At 49.4% G+C, this 22,019-nt stretch overlaps 1 protein-coding gene and 1 long non-coding RNA gene across 5 annotated transcripts in view; both read right to left on the bottom strand.

Moving 5' to 3' along the window:
• HIPK2 (homeodomain interacting protein kinase 2) overlaps positions 1 to 16,869 on the bottom strand; it is a 178,767-nt gene extending 161,898 nt beyond the window's left edge. For 2 of the 4 annotated variants that reach the window (XM_036329012.1, XM_036329013.1), the window contains exon 1: positions 16,465 to 16,869. In XM_036329012.1, coding sequence (XP_036184905.1) covers positions 16,465 to 16,483 — 19 coding nt within the window. In that variant the 5' untranslated portion in view covers positions 16,484 to 16,869. The remainder of the gene's footprint in view (positions 1 to 16,464) is intronic. The other 2 variants (XM_036329015.1, XM_036329016.1) reach the window with 1 other exon arrangement.
• A 578-nt stretch (positions 16,870 to 17,447) lies between these two features.
• LOC118666633 lies at positions 17,448 to 18,827 on the bottom strand. Its single transcript, XR_004970993.1, has 2 exons — positions 18,743 to 18,827; positions 17,448 to 17,746 (listed from the first exon to the last, which is right to left on the bottom strand). It is a non-coding gene; the product is annotated as an uncharacterized LOC118666633 (long non-coding RNA).
• Positions 18,828 to 22,019: the final 3,192 nt, after the last annotated feature.

The following is a 22,019-nucleotide window of genomic DNA, read 5'->3' as shown; positions in this document are numbered from 1 at the left end:
TTCCTTACTTTGAAAATTAATGATTAAAGGGAAAGCATTAGCAAAGATCCTGCCTTTCCAGTTAGAACTATTATTTCACGGTAATCAGTCAGCCCCGAGAGATGAGGGAAAGCTCTACTTTAGCCAAGAAACGGAAGAATTAGAAAAACATCTTTTCACAAAACTTGATGATCACAGGAGTTCAGGCAAGAACTAACATTTGGTGCTGACACCATTCAGGAAATGGTCGCTGTGCCAGTCACACCGCACAGATCCCTTTCTGGTATCGCCTGCCAGGGGGTCCATTGTAGCTTCACTAATAGTGAGTCACTGGGAGGTGAGTGAAGTGCAGTCACCTCTGGGATATTCTAGCCCCAAATGATGAGCTTACTAGTCAAGCCTTTAGCTACAGGCAGTGCAGGCGATGGGGGTGACGCTCAGCACCGCCCCAAGCCAGCGGCCCCACTCAGCCGGAGGTGCGAGCTTCCACAGGCAGCCGAGCGGCGCTTTTCTGCAGCGGAGACTGTGCCGGGTGCAGAGGCTAAAAGGAAGCTACAGCCAGATGCACTGCGTGGTCCTCGATGAGATACCAATTTCAACAAACTGGCTTCCAAGAACATTTGGGGGCCAATTACAGAAATCTGAATACAGACAAGGAATGAGATGACCCTTAATGACATACAAGGTTGGAAGCATATCACTTTGGGGGGTGGGGGAAGAAAAAAGAAAAAGTACATATATATATATATCTACACTAATAAAAGAGAAAAATGGTAATTGGCGTACGGCGCTACCCTTTTCATTGGCTAATCAGGGCTATATGCAAATTAACTGCCAACTAAGATTGGCAGTTAACTGCCAACAAGATGGCGGTTAATTTGCATATGTAGGCACAATGCAGGGAGGCGAAAGGGAAAGCAGGAAGAAGCCCCCTGCCACTGACAGTGATCTGAAACCCAGGGGGGAGCTAAGAGCTGGGGGGCCGCCTTTGCCCTGCCCCCCAGCCATGATTGGAGAATCAGGCGCCTTTGCCGCCCTGGCCAGTGATAGCAGGAAGTAGGGGTGGAGCCAGCGATGGGAGCTGGGCATGGTCGAAGCTGGCAGTCCCGGGAGCTAGGGGTCCCTTGCCTGGGCCTAAAGCGGAGCCCACGATCATGGGGCCGCTGCAGCTGCAGGTCCCCGCTGCCCGGGCCTGACGCCCAGGCCAGAGGCGTTAGGCCTGGGCAGGGGTGGAGCCTGCAACCGTGGGGAGCTGGGGGGGCGGAGCCGGGGATTGGGGGGATATGATGGTCCCCTTGCCCAGGCCTGAAGCCTGGGTCAGAGGTGTCAGGCTTGGGCGGGGGGTGGAGCAAGTGATCAGAGGGAGATGGGGGTCCCCTGCCCAGGCATGATTCCTGGGCCAGAGGCCTCAGGCCTGGGCAGGGGTCAGAGCCAGTGATCGGGGGGAGATGGGGGTCCCCTGTCTAAGCCTGACACCTCTGGCAGAGGCGTCAGGCCTGGGCAAGGGGCCGATCAGGCGATCGGAGGGTGATGGGGGTCTACGTCTCTGGCCGAGGCATCAGGCCTGGGCAAGGGGCAGAGCCAGCAATCGGAGGGGTCTGGGGGTCCCCTGCCCAGGCCTGACGCCTGGGCCAGAGGCATCAGGCCTGGGCTGGGGGCAGAACCAGTGATGGGGGGAAATGAGGGTCCCCTGCCCAGGCCTGACGCCTCTGGGCAAGGGGCCGATCCTGCAATTGGAGGGTGATGGGGGTCAATGCCTGAGGGCTCCCAGTATGTGAGAGGGGGCAGGCTGGGCTGAGGGACACTCTCCCCCCTCCCCCACCCAGTGCACGAATGTAGTGCACCCGGCCCCTAGTATATATATATATATATATATGCATAGAAAAGGGGTGCAACAGGGTAATTTTTATTTAAAAATTTTTTAAAATATATTTTTTTATTTCAGAGAGAAAGGGAGAGGGAGAGGGGGATAGAAACATCAATGATGACAGAGAATCATTGATCGGCTGCCTCCTGCACACCCCCTCTTGGGGATCGAGCCCACAATCTGGGCATGTGCCCTTGGCCATAATGGAACCCAGGATCCTTCGTTCCACAGGCTGACGCTCTATCCACTGAGCCAAACCGGCTAAGGCTGCAACAGGGTAATTTTTAAGAGAAGAAAAGAGAGCCCCACACCAGGGATGGATTCTCTCTCATCACTGATGTTTCTCTCCCTCTCCCGCTCCGAAATAATATATAGCGGTGCCAAAATTCCTCCTCAAGCACACAGTGCCCCAATTCCCTGTGTGAAAACCGGACCAGCCATGTGCAAAGGACCCGTAGGCGAAAAGGGAGGCTAACAGGCTTTATCAGGGTGGGGAAGGTACGGCCCATGGGCTGTAAAGGCCTGTGAAATCATTTCGTCTGGCCCTGCCAAGGCATCAGGGGTGAGTTCATTAAATGTTCGGCCAAATACAGCAGGCTAATTTTTAAGTTGGTAATTTTGTATGGCCCTTGGCAGAAAAAGGTTCCTCACCTGTGCTTTAAGGCCGCATTCAAATCCCAGGGAGAAAACAAGGAACTAGATAGAGCTGTTAGCAGAATGGCCCTTTGACAATAAAGACGCACATTCACACCCATTTATAAACTCACCAGGATGGCTTTTCCCTTTAGTCATCACTCTCAACTTTAGAAGATGTACTGTATGCTCTAAATGGCGACTCTTTCAGGTTTCTCTATTGTAGCTTCAGACATAAACCCGTATAAGCAAAACTACATTGTACAAACATCCCACTTAACAAGTTTTGGGAAGTGTCTGCAGTTTTTCTGAACTCCACACGGGAACACAGACACGGTCCTATCTTTAGAATTTGCGGTCTAGTGGGGGAGGCAGGGGAAAAGCAAATGAGCCCTAATAAATGGTATCTCAAAACTCTACGTGTTATGAAGGGAAAGGAGGGTGTCCTGAGATCAGAAGAGGGGTGTCTAACTTACGTTGGAGGAAGTGACATTTCGGTTATGATGGTAGAGTGAGTAGTAGCGAGCCAGGCTGGAGACAGCACAGGCCTGGAGGAGGCCAGGATGGGGCGCAGAGGGGGAGGCCGGCTACCAGGACATTGGAGAGCATGCAGGGGCCGTGCTGTAGCCACGCTGTTCCGGATTTGGGATTTTATTCAGTGTGAGGGGAAACAGTTGGGCATCTATAGTAGGAGTTATCAGATCTAATACACTTAATATCACCATGGAAAGAGGCTAAAGGCTCAAGAATGGACGTGGGTGATAGGTCAGGGCAGTCAGATGAGACCTTACGGTGGGTTAGGCTGGGCTATGGCAGGTCCAAACTACAGCCCGAGGGCCAACCCAGCCCAAAGCCTGTTTTTGTAAAGTTTTACTACACAGTCCTGCCAACTCATTCATGCATTATCTACTTTTATGCATGTATGCTTCCACAGCTGCAGAGCCACGTGACTGCTAGAGTCCATCTGGCCCACAAAGCCTACAATCCCTGCTATCTGTCCCTTTACGTAACGAGTTTGCTGACCACTGGACCAGCAGATGGCAGTTGAGAGGTGGACAGGTTCACCACATACAGTTGACATTCATTGTTCACGGACTCTGAAATTTGTTTGTAAGCTCAGAATACATACTAAAGAAGGTGCCTTCAGCCCTTCGTGGACATGTGCAAACTGTGGCGAGACATGGGCTGCCTGATGCACATGCTCCCAGCTGAGGTCACACAAGGCTCTGCTCTCCTGTGAGCTCTGCTATACACGGGGCAAGTGTACTTTCCACAGCCTAGTTAGTACCATGTCCATCACATTGCTGTTCAGGATTGAAAAATGACCCCCAAGCAGAGTGCTAAAGGGCTGCCTCGTGTTTCTAAGCACAAATCAGCGGCGATGTGCCTCACGGAAAAATACGTGTCCTAGACAACTTAACTCAGGCCTGAGCTGCGGTGGAATTGGCTTCGAGTTCAACGTTCATGAATCAACTGTGGATTAAATAAGGGGTCTTTAACCAGAAACACACATAAAATAAGGCTGTGTGTGGATCAGCTGATGAAACTATGACCAAAGGCTTGTAGGAAGCGAACCTAGGAGCAATGGTTCCGTATTCGCTAATTCGGTGTTTGTAGCGACTTTAGAGAGCATAACCACAGTGAAAAACAAGAATCGCTATATTTAGGACGCAGAATCAATCAATTTGGGGGTGGATTACATGTGAAATGAAATGATTCAAGGATGACTCTTGAGTTTCTGACGTGCACTACGAGGGGAAGACGATGCCATGTATGGATGTAAAGGGTCATGGAGGAGACGTGTATTTCAGAGAGTTGACCAAGGTTTTTTTCTTTGTGCGTGTTAAGTCGGAGATGCCTGTGAGCTTTCCAAAGACAGATGTCAAGCAGGCTGTTGGCTTTAGGACCGGAGCTCAGAAAAGAAGTCTAGGTACAATGTAACGCTGGGAGTCACTACCATAGAGATGGTGTCAAAAGCCCTTAGGAATCTCACGTCCTCAGGGAAGAGAGGGCCCAGGCCTGAGAGTGAAGAGGAGCTGGGCTCCTTGAGTGAACCAATGGGTGAATTTAAATCTCTTTCTAGGTGGTTTGACTTAATATAGAAATACCTCGGGGAGGAATGTAATATGGTTATATATGGAGAGAACTCTATAAATGTTCACACTCCCTATCCAGTAATTATGCTTTGGAGAACCTACCCTAAAAGTCAGACACCCCTTAAGACTACATGGAATAACACTGAGAATAACTCATGAGTATAACAGCAAGAGCTTTAACATTTGGGGAACGCTACACTGAAAAACTTTTGTTTTTCCTCTGGGATTTCTTCTACCGAGTCTAAACTTAGACATTTCAACTTCTCTGAACGTTTAATAAAGATCCACCTCTACTTATTTCGAGCTTTTAAAACAATGGATTATTTTATCTACTGAAATGCACACTGCTTCAGGGTAAGGGTTCTTACCTGCTTCATTCATTGCTGAACCCCCAGCAAATAGAACAGTCCCTGGAATATCTCATGTGCTCAACAGACTCTTGTTAAATTTAACATTTTAATCATGTAGAATTTATGTTGGTATGATGATGCGAGGTGAAAATACCCATTGAGATTTTTCAAGTTGCTATCACATAGTCCCTTTCCCATTTGTCAAATCAGGTTTCCTCCCCCCGATGCTTCGAGGCACCTCCTCCATCAGCACTAAGGGTCTGCAGACCACAGGCCCTTCAGTGAGGGCTCTGTCCATCTGGGCCAGACCGGAAGCTTTACAGTTGGTGGGAACACATGGTAGAGAGCTCGCCCCTTTCCTACTTTTCATCTTTCAAACCTGACTATTCTATGCCCAGGTCCTTATCTTTTAAGACCGGCAGGACTCCGTTTCTTGAATTCTGAAACATTTATTCAGATTTTGATTGAAACAAAGAACACATTTAGAGAAGAGCCAAAGAAGAGCATATTACACATTCCACTCCCTCATCTAGGAAGGGGTTGGGAAGACTTTCCACCTTGTAGCTAGAGCCTGTGGTCAGGGGTCTGAGCTCTGGATCCAGGCTGCCTGGGGCCAATCTCAGCTCTGCCCCCTGTGAGCTGTGGCACCCCCCTGCGCCTCGGCAACACAGAACTGCAGCAGGTCCTCCTGGCGGCATCACTACAGGATTCGATGAATTAATATACGTGAACCTTGAGAACAGAACTGCCATCGCCAGGGCTCGGGAAGTATCAGCTCTTAGCATCTTTTCATGGCATTTTTTTCCTTAGAGGTCTCAGGAAGCTTATCCTCAGATACTGTATCTGTTTTGCTGCTCAAAGGGGGTTCGTGGCTTGGCTGCCCTTTACGGAACCCCTCCTACGTGCCAGCCACTGGCCTCAGTGCTTTGCACTCACTCTCGCGTGATCCTGTATGGCAACGAGGAGAGAGACGGGACAGCAGGGCCTCAGGGAACGTGTGTTTGTGACATTACCACACCAGCCCCATCAGTGCCCACCGCAGCAGCCCCTGCTCTAAGGATCCCAATCATGTGTCTCGTTGTATGCTGCACAGACCACTGTAACTTACCTGTGGGGAGCAAGGCAACCGGCCACTCAAGAGGAGAGCATGCTTTGGTATCAGGTGGGTTCAAGCCCAGGCTCTACCAGCTACTGTTTATGAGACCTTGGACATGTAATTTAATATCGCTAAGCCTCAATTTCCCCTCCTATAAACAGAGAAAATCACAGAGCTCTTTATGGTAGTTAATAATAACATGTCATTATTGTGAGTATGATATCTGCCCATTCTATTCTGGGACCCAGGGCCATGATGGATGAACTATAGACTGACTGGCTCTGGGAGAAGAAGAGAAAGTAGATCCGGCATTTACGACAGGCCCTGGAGAAGTTGGGGTCTCCACTCTCCTGGAGCCAGAGGCTGGAAGGCCGGAGGCTGGATCTGTACCATGTCCTATGGCTTCAAGAAGTCAAGGCCACAAAAGGCAGTTGAGCTGCAGCTAATGCCAGGAAAGCTTTAATAAAAACAACTCCTTCTGATTTGAAATACTGCCTGCTTTTTCACTCTAAGTGCATTCCTCTAAAACAGGGGCTCTCCATCAGAAATGCAAATTCTCAAGCTCCGCCCCAGACCTAGGACAGGAAACTGAAGGCGGGGCCAGGGGTCTGGTTGAACAAACCCTCCAGGTGACTGACAATCAGCCAGGTTGGAGAACCACTTTTCCACGGAGTTTCACTGTGAGAGGAACATAAATGTATTGAGCTTTTCTGAGCAGGCAACAGGAAATGGGTCTGTTTCATCAACTCTGCTTTATGGAGCAACCGTAAGTATAAGGTCAAGGCTGAGGAGGGAAAAGGGGGCAGAGCAGTGTATCCAGTGAAGCAATCACCAGCCATGACTTGTATAAACAGGAAGCATTTCAAGTTGCCTCTGTTGCTCAAGTTCTCACAGCAAGAAGCCCCCTCCTCAGCACCACCCTTAGAAGAGGGCATCAGGGGCCCCAACCATGGACCCCATAGTTCCAAGGTGCCAGCCACACCTCTCCCCAAGGGAGAGGAGTCCCCAGTCAGGAGGTGTGCCCATTCCTACCATGCTGGGTCCCTGGGAATCCAGCCCAAAAGGCCTCGTAACCACTCCCAGGCCTTCCCCAGGGCCGCTGGGTGCACACTGGCTTGAGCAGGCCTTCCCCAGGGCCACAGATTGGACACCCCAACCAGGGGCAGAGAGAACTGGTGTGTCGCAGACTGGGAACCTTGTTTCACACTGCAGTCCCAGGACTCACCAATGTCAGGGCCAGCCCGTCCCTTAGTGTGTATCTGTGTGTTCAAATACTTCTTTAGTTTACTATTCTGGACAGAGCACACCAACAGGATCTAATTTGGGGTCAGAACGTCATGCCTGGAACAGGACAGATCTCCACTGTTGGTCATGTCAATGGAAAGAACGACTCTCACAGGTACCTTGGGAAGCCGCTCAGTGACTGAAAGGGCTCTGTGGTTCGGTGGCTCATGTCATGATGGTATTGGTTCCTCTTCCGTGATTTTTTTCCTTGTTAATAAGTGGTCCATGGTGACAAGCTGTGACTTTCTCAGGGAAGCATAAAGAACAACTTCCTAACAGAAGACCCTTTAAACACTGGTGCTGAGCGTGTGTGGCCTTGCTTTCCTTGGACAAGGGGGACATCCTCCCTCTGGCTGGGCTCAGTGAGGCACTGTGGGCTGCAAGGGACCCAGCACCCTGTTACGGGCCTGGGGGGAAAGCCTACCAGCTCTGTAGAAGAAATACCACTTATAGCTAACATCAGCAAGCTTCCCTGACCCCGTATCGCCACCATAAGGGGTGGGGAGGGGAGTGAAAGGAACAAATATTTACTGAACCCCCGGGTCAGGCATGCTGAGAAGTGCTCTGTGCATTTTCTCCTGTGCCTCCAGCTGCTCAGTTCCATCGCCACGATGCTCACGCCTTCCAGCGCACCTCACGGCCTCCCAGCATGGCTCACCCTCTTGGCTGCCTTATTCCTTCTATTAATGCCAGGCCAGGAAAAATTATCTTGTTCAAGTATGATTTTGATGATATTGGTCCCCTTCTCCCTCTACACCATAAAAAGTCTCTTGAATTAGAATCCCTTTAAACCTTTCAACAGCTGATCCCAAACACTCAGTGTTCTCATCTGCTGGTCTATTTTGTGCTTACCACTCCAGCCAAGCAAAAATTACTCTGCAAATGAATTCCATCATGCCCTCTGCTTATTCACCGTGTTAAACCAGAACAAGAGCTGTGTCTCTTTGTATAGGAACACCTCATTTATCTGACCTCATTGGAAATCAGCTGCACCACAAAAACTGATCTACATAAATTAATTCCCTTTCTTTCAGAAACGTAACCCTTTAAAGTGGCCTTAACTCCTTTTTGGAACAAGTCATGGAATAATCAAATGAAAGAGATTTTTTTATTTTAGCCATTTTCTAATGGACACATTTCTCTAATACATTAGAGAACCTCCCAGTCTCCGTTAACAGAATCTAATGAATATCGATTAATCTCTTCCTGATGGTGCAGGTCATGCTTAATGAATAACAGTAACCACAGTGTGCTGGAGCTGGAGATGTAAGTGGTTCAGGGGGTAAAGCCGTGTGTATGTGCATGTGTGCTGTCTCCATCTCTCCTCACCTGTTATAGTGCCTCTGAAATGGACTTTCCCACGGAAGCTCCTGCTGTCAGTCTAGGTTCTTTGAGTAGGTGCCATTACAGAGGACTCTCCAGGAGGGTGTAATTTACTGCCTTTCTGCATAATTTCAAGAATTTACATGCTGGCTTTTGTCAGTCTATAAATTCCTCATTAGAGAAAAAAAATAAAAAAATAAAAAAGAACACATTTCCACAATAGCAACAAGCCAGAGTTTTCCAAATTTCCTTACCATGTGACTTTCAACAGGATTCCAGGAACACATACCATTGAAATGTGCCCCTTTAATGCTATGAAATGAGAAGTTCTATATAGAACTGGCATGATGGATCCCTCTGCTTATGCTAAGCCCTTGGAAAAATCATTTTACATTGTAACAATTCTATTGGTTGAACCAAGGAGGTAATATTGATTGATATGGAGGAAAATGGTAAAAATACAGGAACAAGCCTTATTTCATCAGGATGCAATCTGTAACTACGTGAACCCAAAGTGCTTTTTCCACCCAATGTGATGGCAAGTTCCACAATCCTTCACTGAGGATGGAGAGCATAACCTGGGGTGGAGAAGGGAGCGGGGGTGGGGGTCGGGGGAGTCCTTGTCCACTCATATATTAGACTGCATTCTTATTGTGAGAACAAAGGTTTTATAACGTCTGCAGCATTAGCACATGCAAGAGTGAATCAATCTTACTAGTAATTCTGCTCAAACGCGGTGGCATTTAATTAACCAGAACCTACTAGAGCAAAAGAAGTTAGGCAAGAATTGCTAAAACACTGCAAATCTGTTCAGCGCTGTGTGTAGAAATAAGTGGCTATAAAACCACAAAATTATTTTGCAGTTTTAAAGGCTTGCTCCTTTTTTAAAAAAAAAAAAAAAAAAAAAATTGGATTCTGCAATTTCAAAGGCTTTCTCCTTTTTTTTTTTTTTTTTAAGTTGGCAACTATTTTATACTAGCTTACTTTCTAATGCAAAGTCATCCGTTAGAGAATCCCAAGTTGAATGGCTTTGTCTGTCACGTCTTTTGCCTTTTCCACTGGCTTTAGACCAGAGGGAGGAACTCCCACTGCCAGTCTGACTTGTAACCACTCTCGTGATACCTAGCTCACTTGCGGCAGAGAGCCTGGTAAAACAGGTATGGCTTTAGCTGACTCCAAATCTGTAAAGAATTTGACTGACTGTCTTAAGTCTGGATGAATGGATGTTACGCTGAATCATTAAGATTCTTCTGTGTGCTCTTCTCCTCCTCTTTCAAGAGTAGTTCACGTTCTTAAACTTATGTCCTCTGTATTCTGTTTGTCAGATCTGCAGGAGGAAACTAAGAGCTGGAAGTAGATGGGTGAAATTCAAAGTAACGAAGCTTAGATTCAAAGAGCAAGAAGACGGCATTATCTGGGGTGAGGGATGCTTAGATATGAGTACAGGAAAAATACTCAGGACCGAGGTGAAAGCAAGGTAACCAGAGGTCACCAACCCAGGGCTGGTGGGATTATCAGTTATTACTTAGGTACTATATTAAAGGAAGTCAATTGAACAAATATTTATGAAGCGCCTACTGGGTTTAAGGAACTGCCCTGCTGCTGTAGGGGATACAAAGATGAATCAGATTTGGCTCTTGCCCTCCAGGGGCTCACACTGATGCAAGAACCCTGAAGTCATTTTTCTTGCACACAGTGTACTAATGAGACCAGTACTAAAGACCTGTATTCAGTTCTGATCACCACCATTTGTATTTAATGTGGAGAAACCGGAGCTTTCAGGAGGGAGAGAACACAACACAGGCCCTGTGAGGACAGAGCTAGAGACGCAGTTATTATCTTCAAGCGTAGGAAAGGCTTTAGAGAAAGGAATCGAGTAAAAGAAAACAGGTTTGGAGGACAGCAGGCGAGGTTTCAGGCTGGGAATTGCTTGACAATCTGGTTAACAGAATCCTGGAATTGGTCAGAGGGAGTTAGTAGTGTGGCCTTTTCCTGGAATTTTTTTTTCTGATAACCTGATAATTTCAGTCAAGAACATTCACCTTCCTGAATGTTCATATTTCTCCCAAGGTCCTCTCCTGCTCTGGCTCCAGCTCCCAAGAGGCAGGCCTGGGCTTTCTTCTCCTTAACCCCTGGCCTGAGTGATCTGCTGAGCGACCACCAATCCATACCTCCACCAACAAGTGTCGCAAACTACCTGGAATGCAGGACCTCAGCCAGGCAGCAAAGCCAGGAATTAATCTTCCGGCAGCCACGTATCATGCAAGGGTCGGTTCCCAACAGCCTGGGATGCTAAATACCAAAAACTAAGAGTCTCCAAGCAGCATGTGTGCATTTGAAATATATTTGCATTTATAAGGATATAAAACGGTAAGTAATGAAACAGGAGGACGCAATCTGCAAATCAGAGGTGGTCATTTCTAAGGGAATCTGTCCTAGGTATTTTGTACATTCGGTGATAAATTCTGATTCCAAATAAAGAAAACATTTCAAGAGAAAAGAGGGAAATGGCATCTTCCCTTTCTACCAGGGGTGGGGAACCTTTTTCTGCCAAGGGCCCTTTGGATATTTATAACATCACTTGCAGGCCATACAAAACCACCAACTTAAAAATTAGCCTGCTGTATTTAGTCAAACATTTCATTAACTCACCCCTCCTGCCTTGGCAGGGCCAGCCGTATCTGGCCCATGCACTGGACATTCCTCACTCCTGCTTTACACCTTAAGAAACATTAACAGATGAAAATGATGAACCGGCACACACACCTACGCACGAGGAAAACAAGCACCTGGAGTCAGACCGTGGGCTGGTGAGTCCCTGTTTAGTCCTGACTTTGACTTCTCATACCCGCTGAACTCCTCGAGGACAGGGACCCCACATAAATGTCTGTTGAAGGAATGCATTCAAGCAGTGCCCTACCTGTAAAGTAAGGTGGCAGTGCCCACCTCTTGGGTCTGCGGGTAGAGAGTATAGCACAAACTAAGTGGGGTCTGAGTCACAATTATCACTGTGAACTTCAGGCATGTCGTTTCTTTTAGAGAAAAAATAAAGACCCTCCTATTCACTCCAGGTTCTCAATTTCCTTTTTCTTTTTCCCCCAATAGGGTACTGACATTACGAACCTGACATTACGAGTTTGGGCCTTTCAGGTTCACACTTTGTGGTGATTATTACAGTCAGCTCGCATTATTCTGAATCCTGTCTTTGACAGCAACCTGAAGTGCTTGAATTGTCAACATAAGACTACCAGAAAGCATTGGCAAAATATCTGTTCGGAGAACAATAAAAAAATACCTGTTCCGAGAACAAAAAAAGGTTCACATATCATATCCTCTTGATCATCCCTACTTTGTTCCACCTAAACCTCGAAGGTGGTTCCCCAAGACTGGTTTCTATGAGAGGAACAAGGAAGGGAGAAATGAGAGAACATACAGAATAAAATATGAAGACTACGAGCAGCTGAAGCGTGCTTAAAGCACCAAGTTTCTTTTGTAGGAAAATGATGTGGCATGCAGGTGAGCCTGCAGGCACTGGCTCGTGGGTGGGTGGGTGGGTGGGTGGGGGCCTCCCCTGGGAGGAGGCCCTTGGTAAGCCAGCCCTCCTGCCCTGGCCTGCTGCCTGGGTCAGGCATGGATCTTGATGAAGGGCAAAGGTCATACCTTTCAGACTTTGGGATGCTTTCCCGGAGGCACAGCTGCAGCCTCGAAACTGTTCTGCAGGCTCGCCTCCTCGTTTTTAAAGTAGCACAGAATGTGCCTCTGCAGATGAGAAACTCTCCACCTGAAACCAGCGGCAGCTCAGTGGGAATCCCGGATCTGGGAAGGTCACAGAGGGGGTCAAAAAGGGCTCTTTCTTCTGTGGCCAGAGGGGGCTTATTGTTGCTGGTGCCCAAACTGGAAAAGGAATGGCAGGAGATTAATAATTGAAATGTTGCTATTATTGGTTTTCTAAACTGTGGGTTATTCTTTCCCTGGAGTCATCATGCCTGTAAGCAGCTCAAAAGATAGCGGGATTTAACACACACTGAGAAAATGCCCACCACAGCCAGGCACTTTCCATCCACTCGTGAGAAGTGAGAAGTTCGGCAACACCTCCCGAGACATACGCTAGCTCCCTCTGATTCAGATACTGTACCCACTGCCCGGAACTAAGGTGACATTAATGAGCCTTGATTCACTGCTCAAATGTGGGGAGAATGAAAACAATATTTATACTTACTCATTTAAAACACGTAACACACAAACACAAGAAAAGATATTTCAGAACATGTGTCATCAAATTATTTTAATGGAAGATGATTCAGAACCCATTTCTTGGTAGGCATCTTGGTAGGTGTGTTCAGGCCCATCCGATGATAGATTTCAACACTTTAGGGAAGTCTGACTGTGTAAGCCAGTGGTTCTCAACCTTGGCTGCACATTAGAATCACCTGGGAATCTTTTTTTTTTTTAATATATGTTACTGATTTTTTTACAGAGAGGAAGGGAGAGGGATAGAGAGTTAGAAACATCGATGAGAGAGAAACATCAATCAGCTGCCTTCTGCACACCCCCCACTGGGGATGTGCCTGCAACCAAGGTACATGCCCTTGACCGGAATCGAACCTGGGACCCTTGAGTCCGCAGGCCGACGCTCTATCCACTGAGCCAAACCGGTTAGGGCCCTGGGAATCTTTTTAAAATCCTGATTTCTGGGCCTCGTCCTCCGGAAATTCTGTTTCTTTGTTACTAATGTTGTGGCCTCACCCCATAACAAACAGAATTTCCGGAGGATGAGGCCCAGAAATCAGGCTTTTAAAAAGATTCCCAGGTGATTCTATTGTGCAGCCAAGGTTGAGAACCACTGGTGTAAGTCGTCAACGTGGCTCCTCTCAGGTACAGCAGAGCATAACTAACTTGGGACTTAGGGTCTTCTCCTTCAGAGCCTGTGGCAACACAGATCTTTTCGGTCGGCCTTTGCACTACATGTTGAAAAAAGCCTTGCTAAGCAAGTCGATGGAGTAACCAACAATTGTGAGGCAAATGTTTAACCTTCTAAAGAAAACAAACCTTTTTAAAGAAGTTGAACCTAATCAGGACCGAGCCACTGGAAACTAATGTGCTATTTATAAACCTATCCTTAGAAGCAAATTGTGGAAGACTGATTACACTCCGCCACCCAGTAACTCGCATTAGCAAACACGCCCTGTTTGGAAGACAGCCTTTCTCGCTACACATCGGGCAGCTCAGAATGCTCCCCTCGTGCATCCGGGTTTTCAGCCCATGTCCCAGCTTGGGGCGACTGCACCCCATTTAAACAAATGCACTCTCCTGAATGACAGCTGAAACGCCTTCACCTGTCTCCTGAGAAGAACCCCAGGCCCGATTTTTTAGTAGCGTAAAAACTACTAGAAATCACTCTTCCTGGAGAATTCCACGGGAAAATTCCTGCTCCTTCAGGACACACACAGGGAGTCCTCGTGTTCTGACCGGGATCTGGTAAAAATCAGGCTCACTGAATCCAGCAGGTATCGCCAAGGAGGGAAAAGGAGGTCACTGGAGTCTCAGAAGCACTCAGCACAGCGAGTGGAGGTTCCAGCGATACAATCCTTGACTCTGGAGGTCACCTGTCTGTTTCAGAGCGTGACCAACAGACTCTTTCAATAAGACCCTGGACGTGTGCAGACGGATGCTGAACTGGTTGAGGAGGGGAGAAGAGGAAGACTAGGAAAAGGATGACAGTGATGCACAGAGACACTGAAGAATCAAAGCGTACAAAGCCTAGGAATAATTCAGAGAGCATACAAACAAGACGGAGGGAAGCCCAGGTTGAAAGCGGTGACCAGGGAGATCACCTGGGACAGGGAGGGAAGGCTTGCAAACAAAACCTGCACTCCTGAGACCTCTGAGGTCCCTAGTGAGTCTTCAACCATAACACCTTGCACACCCACAGTCCTGCATCTGGGGTGAACAGGAGTGCCCAGGCTCAGCCCCAGGGGTCGGGCCTACATTCCACATGGATTTAGAATGAAAGGAACAGGAGGAGAACAGTGCCGTTCCCAAGATGGCTTTCCACAAAGTTGACAAAATACATCCCAACCCACACACTCAGCCCCTGTGAAAGGGAAAGCAGCCGGTTTACTGTAGTTCTGAATTCAATGCCAAGTTCCTTCTCTAATGCTCACCCGGTGTGTCCAGCAGAGGGAGTCTCAAGGAGGTACTTCATAAAGAGAAAATTGTTTCATTTTAACACTCCATAGACAGTGGGAGCATTGACGGTAGCCCCCTCCCAGAGACACAGACGAACAATGAATGCCCAACATGGGTTCTCCTAGCAGGCCACAGAGCCACGGGCTCCTTCTATGCTGCGTGGTGGAGTGATCAGAAATTTCGTTTTGTTTTGTCGAATGGTTAAATGGACCTTGTGTTCTTCAGAATCAAAGAGGAAAGCCCCTGGAATAACATCTCTCTGTTGCCTTCTAAACAGCCCCTTTGTTTCCAAGAGAGTCTGAAAAAAAATATTTACAGTCCATAGGTTATTTACAGCCTCGCTATCCAGGGCCTGACTGGTAACTTTATTCCACCCAGAAACCTAATTCATTTGGAGCCTTGGAACTAATAACAGATTTTCTTTGCAGATAAGTGGGTTTTTTTTTTAAATCTGCCTCTTACAACAAAGATAAAACTATTAATGCGTTCCCTGTTTCACTCGCCACCACTGCTCTCTGGATTTATGGAAGGATTAAAATCGCCTCTCCTCACCCCTCCTCTCTGCTTCACACAAACCTCTTCCCCTCTCATTTGCCATTTCATCCACTGAATCTCTGAACAAAACCGAACGAAAGCCAGATGGACTGCCGCTAAAAGTATGTAAAGGCTGCTATTCCAATGATTTCATGAGAAAAACATTTTCACGATGAAAAGATTGAAAAATCAGGCCCTCTTGGTTCTAGAATCCCTCCCACTACAGGCACACAAAAACACACCGAAGTGTAAAAAACTTAGTTGATTCTGGTTTGATTTCTGGCTGGAAACTGACAGAACTGACGGAAGAAAAACGAGAGGGAGGGAGGGCAGGGAAGCGAAGCGCTTTCGCCCTGCGTTTTCTTTCTTCCTGAAGACAGTCGAACCCGACAAAATGACCCAGCGCCAGGTGAAGGTGCGCCACGCAGAACACCCGGACCCGTCCAGAAAGACGTCTTGGCCGCCTCCCCAACTTGAAAACCTAAACTACATTTTCTCTTTACACACGTCGATGCGGGGGGATTTCAGGCTGTTTCATTGTTCTGCCCGGGTCCGACCCGGACTTTCCCTCCCGACCCCCTTCTCCTCACCTAGCCCCGCGCATTCCGACCCCACAGGCCCCCCAACCCGAGGCTCGCGGAGGATAAAGGAGCGCGGGTGGGAGTGGAGACAAATGGAAAAGGGAGCTGCGAGGACGGAGTGGAAAGGAGATCGTCCTAAAGGTAATCTTCGGGGGGTGGGGGACGAAAGCTACACCCATCACCTTTATTTATTACGAATAAATAAAAAGCACAATCACGGGATCCGTCTTTTCCAGGCGTCCCCTCCCCATTTCTTTTCTTCGGGCAGTAGCCCACCCTCGCACCCCCGCCCCCTCCACCCTGGAAATAAGATCCTGTTAAATTCCGGATCCCGGCCGTTTTCTGGGCAGGGGAGGGGATGGAGGGGAGGGGAGGGGATGGAGGGGAGGGGTCCGAGCCGGTGAAGCCCGGGGGTGGGGCGCGGGGGCCGGGCGCCGGGGCTGCGGACCGGGGGCTGCCCGGCGAGGGGCCGCGGGCAGAACAAAGCTGCGGGGGCCGCGGGCGAGCCGGTCGGCGGGCGGACGCCCCTTACCTTCGTACACGGGGGCCATCGGGGCCGGGGTGTCCGCGATTCATGGCAACGGAGAAGGGATCGCGGCGCGCGAGCTCGGCCCCCCCAGCCTCAGTCGGAATCTGCCATCTTGAGCCTGTGTCTCCGCTCTCGGCGCAGCCGGGGCCGCTGGCGCCCGCATCACCGCCTCACTTGGCCGGCGCCGGGGGAGAGAGCCGGGCGCCGCCGCCGCCGCGGCCCGGGCCCTGCGCGGGGCTCCGGGGCGGCCGGGGGGCGCAGCGGCGGAGGCCGAGGGGCCGAGCGGCCGCGGCCCCCGAGCGGGTCCGCGGTGGGGCGGGAGCCGGGGCGGGCAGCGCGCGGCCAGTCCCCGGCCGGAGCTCAGCTCAGCATGGCTGTGTGTGGGGGCTTCGGCAAAAGTTGCACGGGAGGCGGAGGGGCGGGAGCAGCCGGGAGGAGGGGCGGGGGGCGGGGGCCGGGGGGCGGGGAGCGGCGGGGCGCGAGCGAGCCGGGGAGCGGAGTCCGCGCGCAATCGAGCGCCGATGGCACGGATGCGAGGCGGGGAAGGCCGAGCCGAGGGCAGAGCGGCGGGCCGGGCGGGGGCGGGGGCGGGGCCGGGGCCGGGCGGGGGCGGGGCCGGGGCCGGGGCCGGGGCCGGGCGGGGGCGGGGCCGGGCCGGGCCGCCGCGATTAAAGGGAGCGAAGGAGGCTCGGGAGGGCGAGGGGTGCCCACAGGTCCATTTTGACTGGCGGAGGGGACCCGGCGGGCCAAGGGAGCAACCAGAACTTTGCGCGTGTGCGCGCGCGCCCTGGGGCGGGAGGGGGCGCAAACTAGAAGGGGGTGTCTCCCTCCGTCGCACCTGGTTGGCGCTCCCCGGCAGAGGTGTGGAGGGAATGAGTGAAGGAGCGGGCGCCAGCCGTCCTCGGAGGGAGGATGAGTGGAGCAGCTTGACATCCGTAGGAGAAAACGAAAAGAAAAAAATAATAAAAAGAAATCCATAGCAGGTCAAAGATGCAGAAGCCATTCATTCCGTGGACGCGCAAGGAATGCAGCACGCGGCGGTGGCTGCGGGAACCTGGTTTCCACGTCGTCTCACGCCCACAGGGGCCTTACAGGCTCTGCCATCACCTGGACGGTCCCCGCCGACTCGTTCCCAGGCCTCTGCCCTTCTCCGCGGAACCTTCCCAGGCCTCTGCTTTCTCCCATCAAGCCTTCCACGAAACCTCCAAACTCCCCAGCCCTGAGCCTCTCCAGGTTCACGTCTGCAGGCCCTCCTGGATTTGGTGACAGGACGCGCTGCCATGGCCTTCAAATTAAGAAGAGGCGTCTCCTGTTAGGCAGAGCTTTGGAAACTGTGGGTCGTGACAACAATCCATCATTAAAGAAATTAAGTAGATGGCAATCAGCTTTTTTAAAAAAAGAAATGTATCAGAATAAAAAAAAATTAGGATCCATTGCCCTTAGTAAGGGTAACTGGTTGCATAAATCTCTTGTTTCAGTTATATATACTGGACAACAGTACTGTACTATGATGTAATTGTATTTCCTAATACTGAAAGTCATGGATGAAAAAAGTTTAAAATCTATGTTTGGGGGTGTATAATAATGATTTCTAATATGGCACTATTTTCCTAAAACCAAACCCGTTATATTTTCACTACCACTTGTCATTCCCAACCTCCATACCCTGTGACCACCCTCCCCAAATGCCTCAAAAAAAAAAAAAAAAAAAGACAAGCCCTTTCATGCATCCTAGTTTTGTTAATGGCACATCATTCCCAATTCATATCAAGATGACCTTAGACCAGCCGTTTGAAATGAATAAAACTCCCGTTTGAAATGAATAAAACTAAAAAAAAAAAAGACCGTACCCTTTTATGTAATGATGTTTACTTTGAATTTATATTAGTTCACACAAACACTCCATCCATGCTTTTGTTCCGGCCCTCCAGTCCAGTCTAAGAACCCATTGTGGCCCTCGAGTCAAAAAGTTTGCCCACCCCTGCCTTAGATGCTGCCATCTTCCTTGTCCCCATATTCAATGCTACTCTTCCTACTGCTTCTCTTAGCCTGCCATTCACATTTGCAGGTTCCTAGAAACCATTGCTAGGACAGGATTCAGGTCTCTGGACCAGCCTTACCCTTTTAAAATTGAAGAAATGAGGCCCAAAGAAATGAAATATAATGCCCAGTGTTACACAGTATTAAGTCTTAGGGTCACATCTCTTGGCTCCCACTCTGGTGCTCTTTGCTTCACACCATTCATTCATCCCTTCCTTTCTGCCCCCCCTGCCACTCTTACCTGGTCTCAGCACAGTTCACATAAGCACCGCCACCTTCCTGACACAGCTCTGCCCATGCCAGGCTCCTGCTCACATGTGCCAAGGACTCAACCTCTGCACACAGGGCTGAGGTTACTGGCTCCTTGGCTCTCAGTCAAGGCAGGCAAGCCCTGACTTACCTTTCCAAGCACATGAGTTCAACACGTCTCTGCCCCTCCAGCCAGACTGGTTTACTCGTGGTCCTCTGCCAGCCTAGGCCATCTGGGCCTCTGTCTTTGCCCAGGCTGCTACTTTCCTACCAATGGTGCCTTCTCCAACTTCGCTCTTTAACCAGATTCTACCTGTGCCCAAGGTAGCATGAGATTAGGACAGACTTGGGTTCAGATCCCAGCTCTTGCATAGTAGCTGTGTGAATTAGTCAAATTGCTTAACTTCTCAGACCTTCAGTTCCTGTGTCTCAGTTATAGTGAGAATAGTGATAATGTCCTTTTCTTGTACTTAAAAGTCTCTATCACAACCTTGTCAATGTAAGAAATGTCCAAGCCTTTTCTGCGAGTTTATTTGAGTCAAACTGATGGCATATGCTGGGGAGCAAGATCCCAGATACTTTGGAGAATAATAGTTTTGTAGTTTCTTGCATGCATTTGAAATTAAGAAGGGAACATACGGAAGATGATATGGAGGTGGGAGAAAGCTAGGCGGGGCTTGGATTACAGGATAGTTAACAGTTAACAAGATTATGTGCTCATCTTGAGGGTGAATGCCTCTTCCTGGGGTATTACTTCTGGCATCTCAAAGGTGTGTTAACCTGTCCTAGATGCACACGAACAATGGACAGGGCTGGCTTAAAACCTTTCACTAAAAATGTAGGTCTGGGTGTGACTACCCACCACGACCAGCCCAGTTAGAAATTTATGATCAGCTCACCCTGTGAGGTTACTTCCCATAGAACACCCCCACCCCCACCCCACCTCTCTTTTGTCCACAACCTTTACCATAAAGGCATTATCTCTCTTCCCCTTTCCCGTGCTGCACAATAGAACTTTCTGCCATGCTGGAAATGTAACAACTTGTGGCTGCTGAGCACACGAAATGTGGCCAGTGTGACTGAGGAACTGAATTTTTCATTTTTAATTGATTGTCCTGTGTGGCTAGTGGCCACCATAATTGGACGGTGCACTTCTAACCGGTAAGCTCAGCCAGGGAAGAACCCATGCTGCTCCTGCATGTCATCATATCCCCAGCAGTAAGCACACGGCCTGGTAGGTGGTAGGCAGTGCACAAACATTGGTTGAATGAATGATAGCTGCCATTTATTGCACCTCACTTGTGCCAAGCAAAACACTAGGAACCTGATGTAAGGAATGTGGTATAGTTCCCCGCACAGCCCCTGAGGCGGAATTAGATTAGAGTTTGTATGGAGCGCTGGCCGGTAGTAGAAGTTCAATAAAAGGTGGTTATTATCATCAGTAAGACCTCCCAGTGACCATGATCATCCAATTGATGTCTATCTCCTCTTCTCCAGGCTTCCAGAGCAGTTGCTGCCTTCATACCCGCTGCTGTCCCATGGCGCATACCTCGGCTTAGATGGCGGACTCTCCTCTGTACAGGTGCCCTGTCCCCACAGCTGGGTTGGCAGCATCTGGGCCAGGCCCATGGCATTCTTGTTTGGATGTCCCTCAGCTCAGGACCTGCACTGAGTAGTGTTCAATAGTTGCCTCTAACTTTGCCCAGTTTCTGCCAAGCCATGGATTTCTTTTCCTTTTTTAAACAATCTTTATTGTTGAAAGTATTACATGTCTCCTTTCCCCCACATTGACCTTTTTCAGCCTGCCCTTTATAACCCCCCAAGCCCCCCAAGGCCTTCACCACCCTATTGTCTGTGTCCATGGGGCATATATGCATATAGGTCTTTGGTTGATCTCTTCCCACTCACCCCCCCCCCCCCCCTTCCCTCTGAGATTCCCCAGTCTGTCCCATGCACCATGAGTTTCACTCTCAGGCACCCCCCTCTGTGCTCTCAAAATTCCTATGCTAAAATCCTAGCCCCCAGTGCCTCAGAAGGTGACTGTTTTAGGAAGTAGGTTCTTTAAAGAGGTAATTAAGTTAAACTGTCATTGGGGTGGGGGTGAGGCTAATCCAATATAACTGGTGTTCTTGTAAGAAGAGAATTAGAACTCGGAGACACAGAGGAGAGACCACGTGAAGATATGGGGTGAAGGCAGCCGTCCTCAAGCCAGGGAGAGAGGCCTCAGAAGAAACCAAGCCCGCTGGTCCTTTGATCTCAGACTTCTAGCTTCCGGAATTGTGAGAAATTAAATTTCGGTTGTTGAAGCCAGGCACTCTGTGATGCTGTATTATGGCAGCCCTAGCAAACTAATGCACCCCATAGAAGGTGAATTAGCATAAAGAAAGACCATGCCCTGGCCAGGTAGCTCAGTCGGTTGAGCGTGGTCCCATGCCCCAGGAGGCTGCTGGTTTGATTCCCAGTCAGGGCACATGCCTGGGTTCCAGACCTGATCCTTGGTTGGGGCCTGTGTGGGAGGAGACCGGTTGATGTTTCTCTCTCTCTCTCTCCCTTCCTCTCTCTCTAAAAATCAATCAATCAATAAAAACATATTAAAATGAAGAAAGATCACCCGTGTGAACTGAAAACACCTTGAAAGTGGCCTCCAGAGAAGAGGGCGCCAGAGAAGCCCCACCTCCTCTTCAGACCCCGGACTAAAGCTGTACCTACCTATGTGCGGCTCCATTTCAGTAAAAGACATTCAGTCAAGCCCCAGCTGGTTTGGCTCAGTGGATAGAGCGCCGGACTGCGGACTGAAGGGTCTGGGTTCGATTCTGGTTAGGGGCACATGCCCGGGTTGCAGGCCTGGATCCCAGTAGGGGGCATGCAGGAAGCAGCTGATCCATGATTCTCATCATTGATGTTTCTATCTCCCTTCCACTCTGAAATCAATAAAAATACGTGGTTTTTTTTTTGTTTTTTTTTTTAAAAGACATTCAGTTGAGCTACATACTTGACATCACACAGGTGGAAATGTTACTTACATGAATTTAGATGTTTTGGTCATGAATTGGCAGGTTGAGCACGACTATCTGTCTTCCCCCGGTGACTGCAGCCGAGGGGGAGCAGGCTCTAAAGCCAACAGTGACATACCACGGAAGGAGGGTGTGAGGGCGGGAAGGGAGCGGGGCTGAGACAGAGCCCCGAGGAGCACCGGGATGGACATTATGCGGGGAGGAGAAAGGACCTCCTGTGAGGGCAGGGAGGGAGGGAGAAGGAAAACCTGGACA

This window comes from Myotis myotis, unplaced genomic scaffold, assembly GCF_014108235.1.
Source record: "Myotis myotis isolate mMyoMyo1 unplaced genomic scaffold, mMyoMyo1.p scaffold_m19_p_11, whole genome shotgun sequence".
NCBI lineage: Eukaryota > Metazoa > Chordata > Mammalia > Chiroptera > Vespertilionidae > Myotis > Myotis myotis.
Note: the sequence above shows the minus strand (reverse complement) of the source record. Positions and strands in the feature narration are given on the sequence as shown.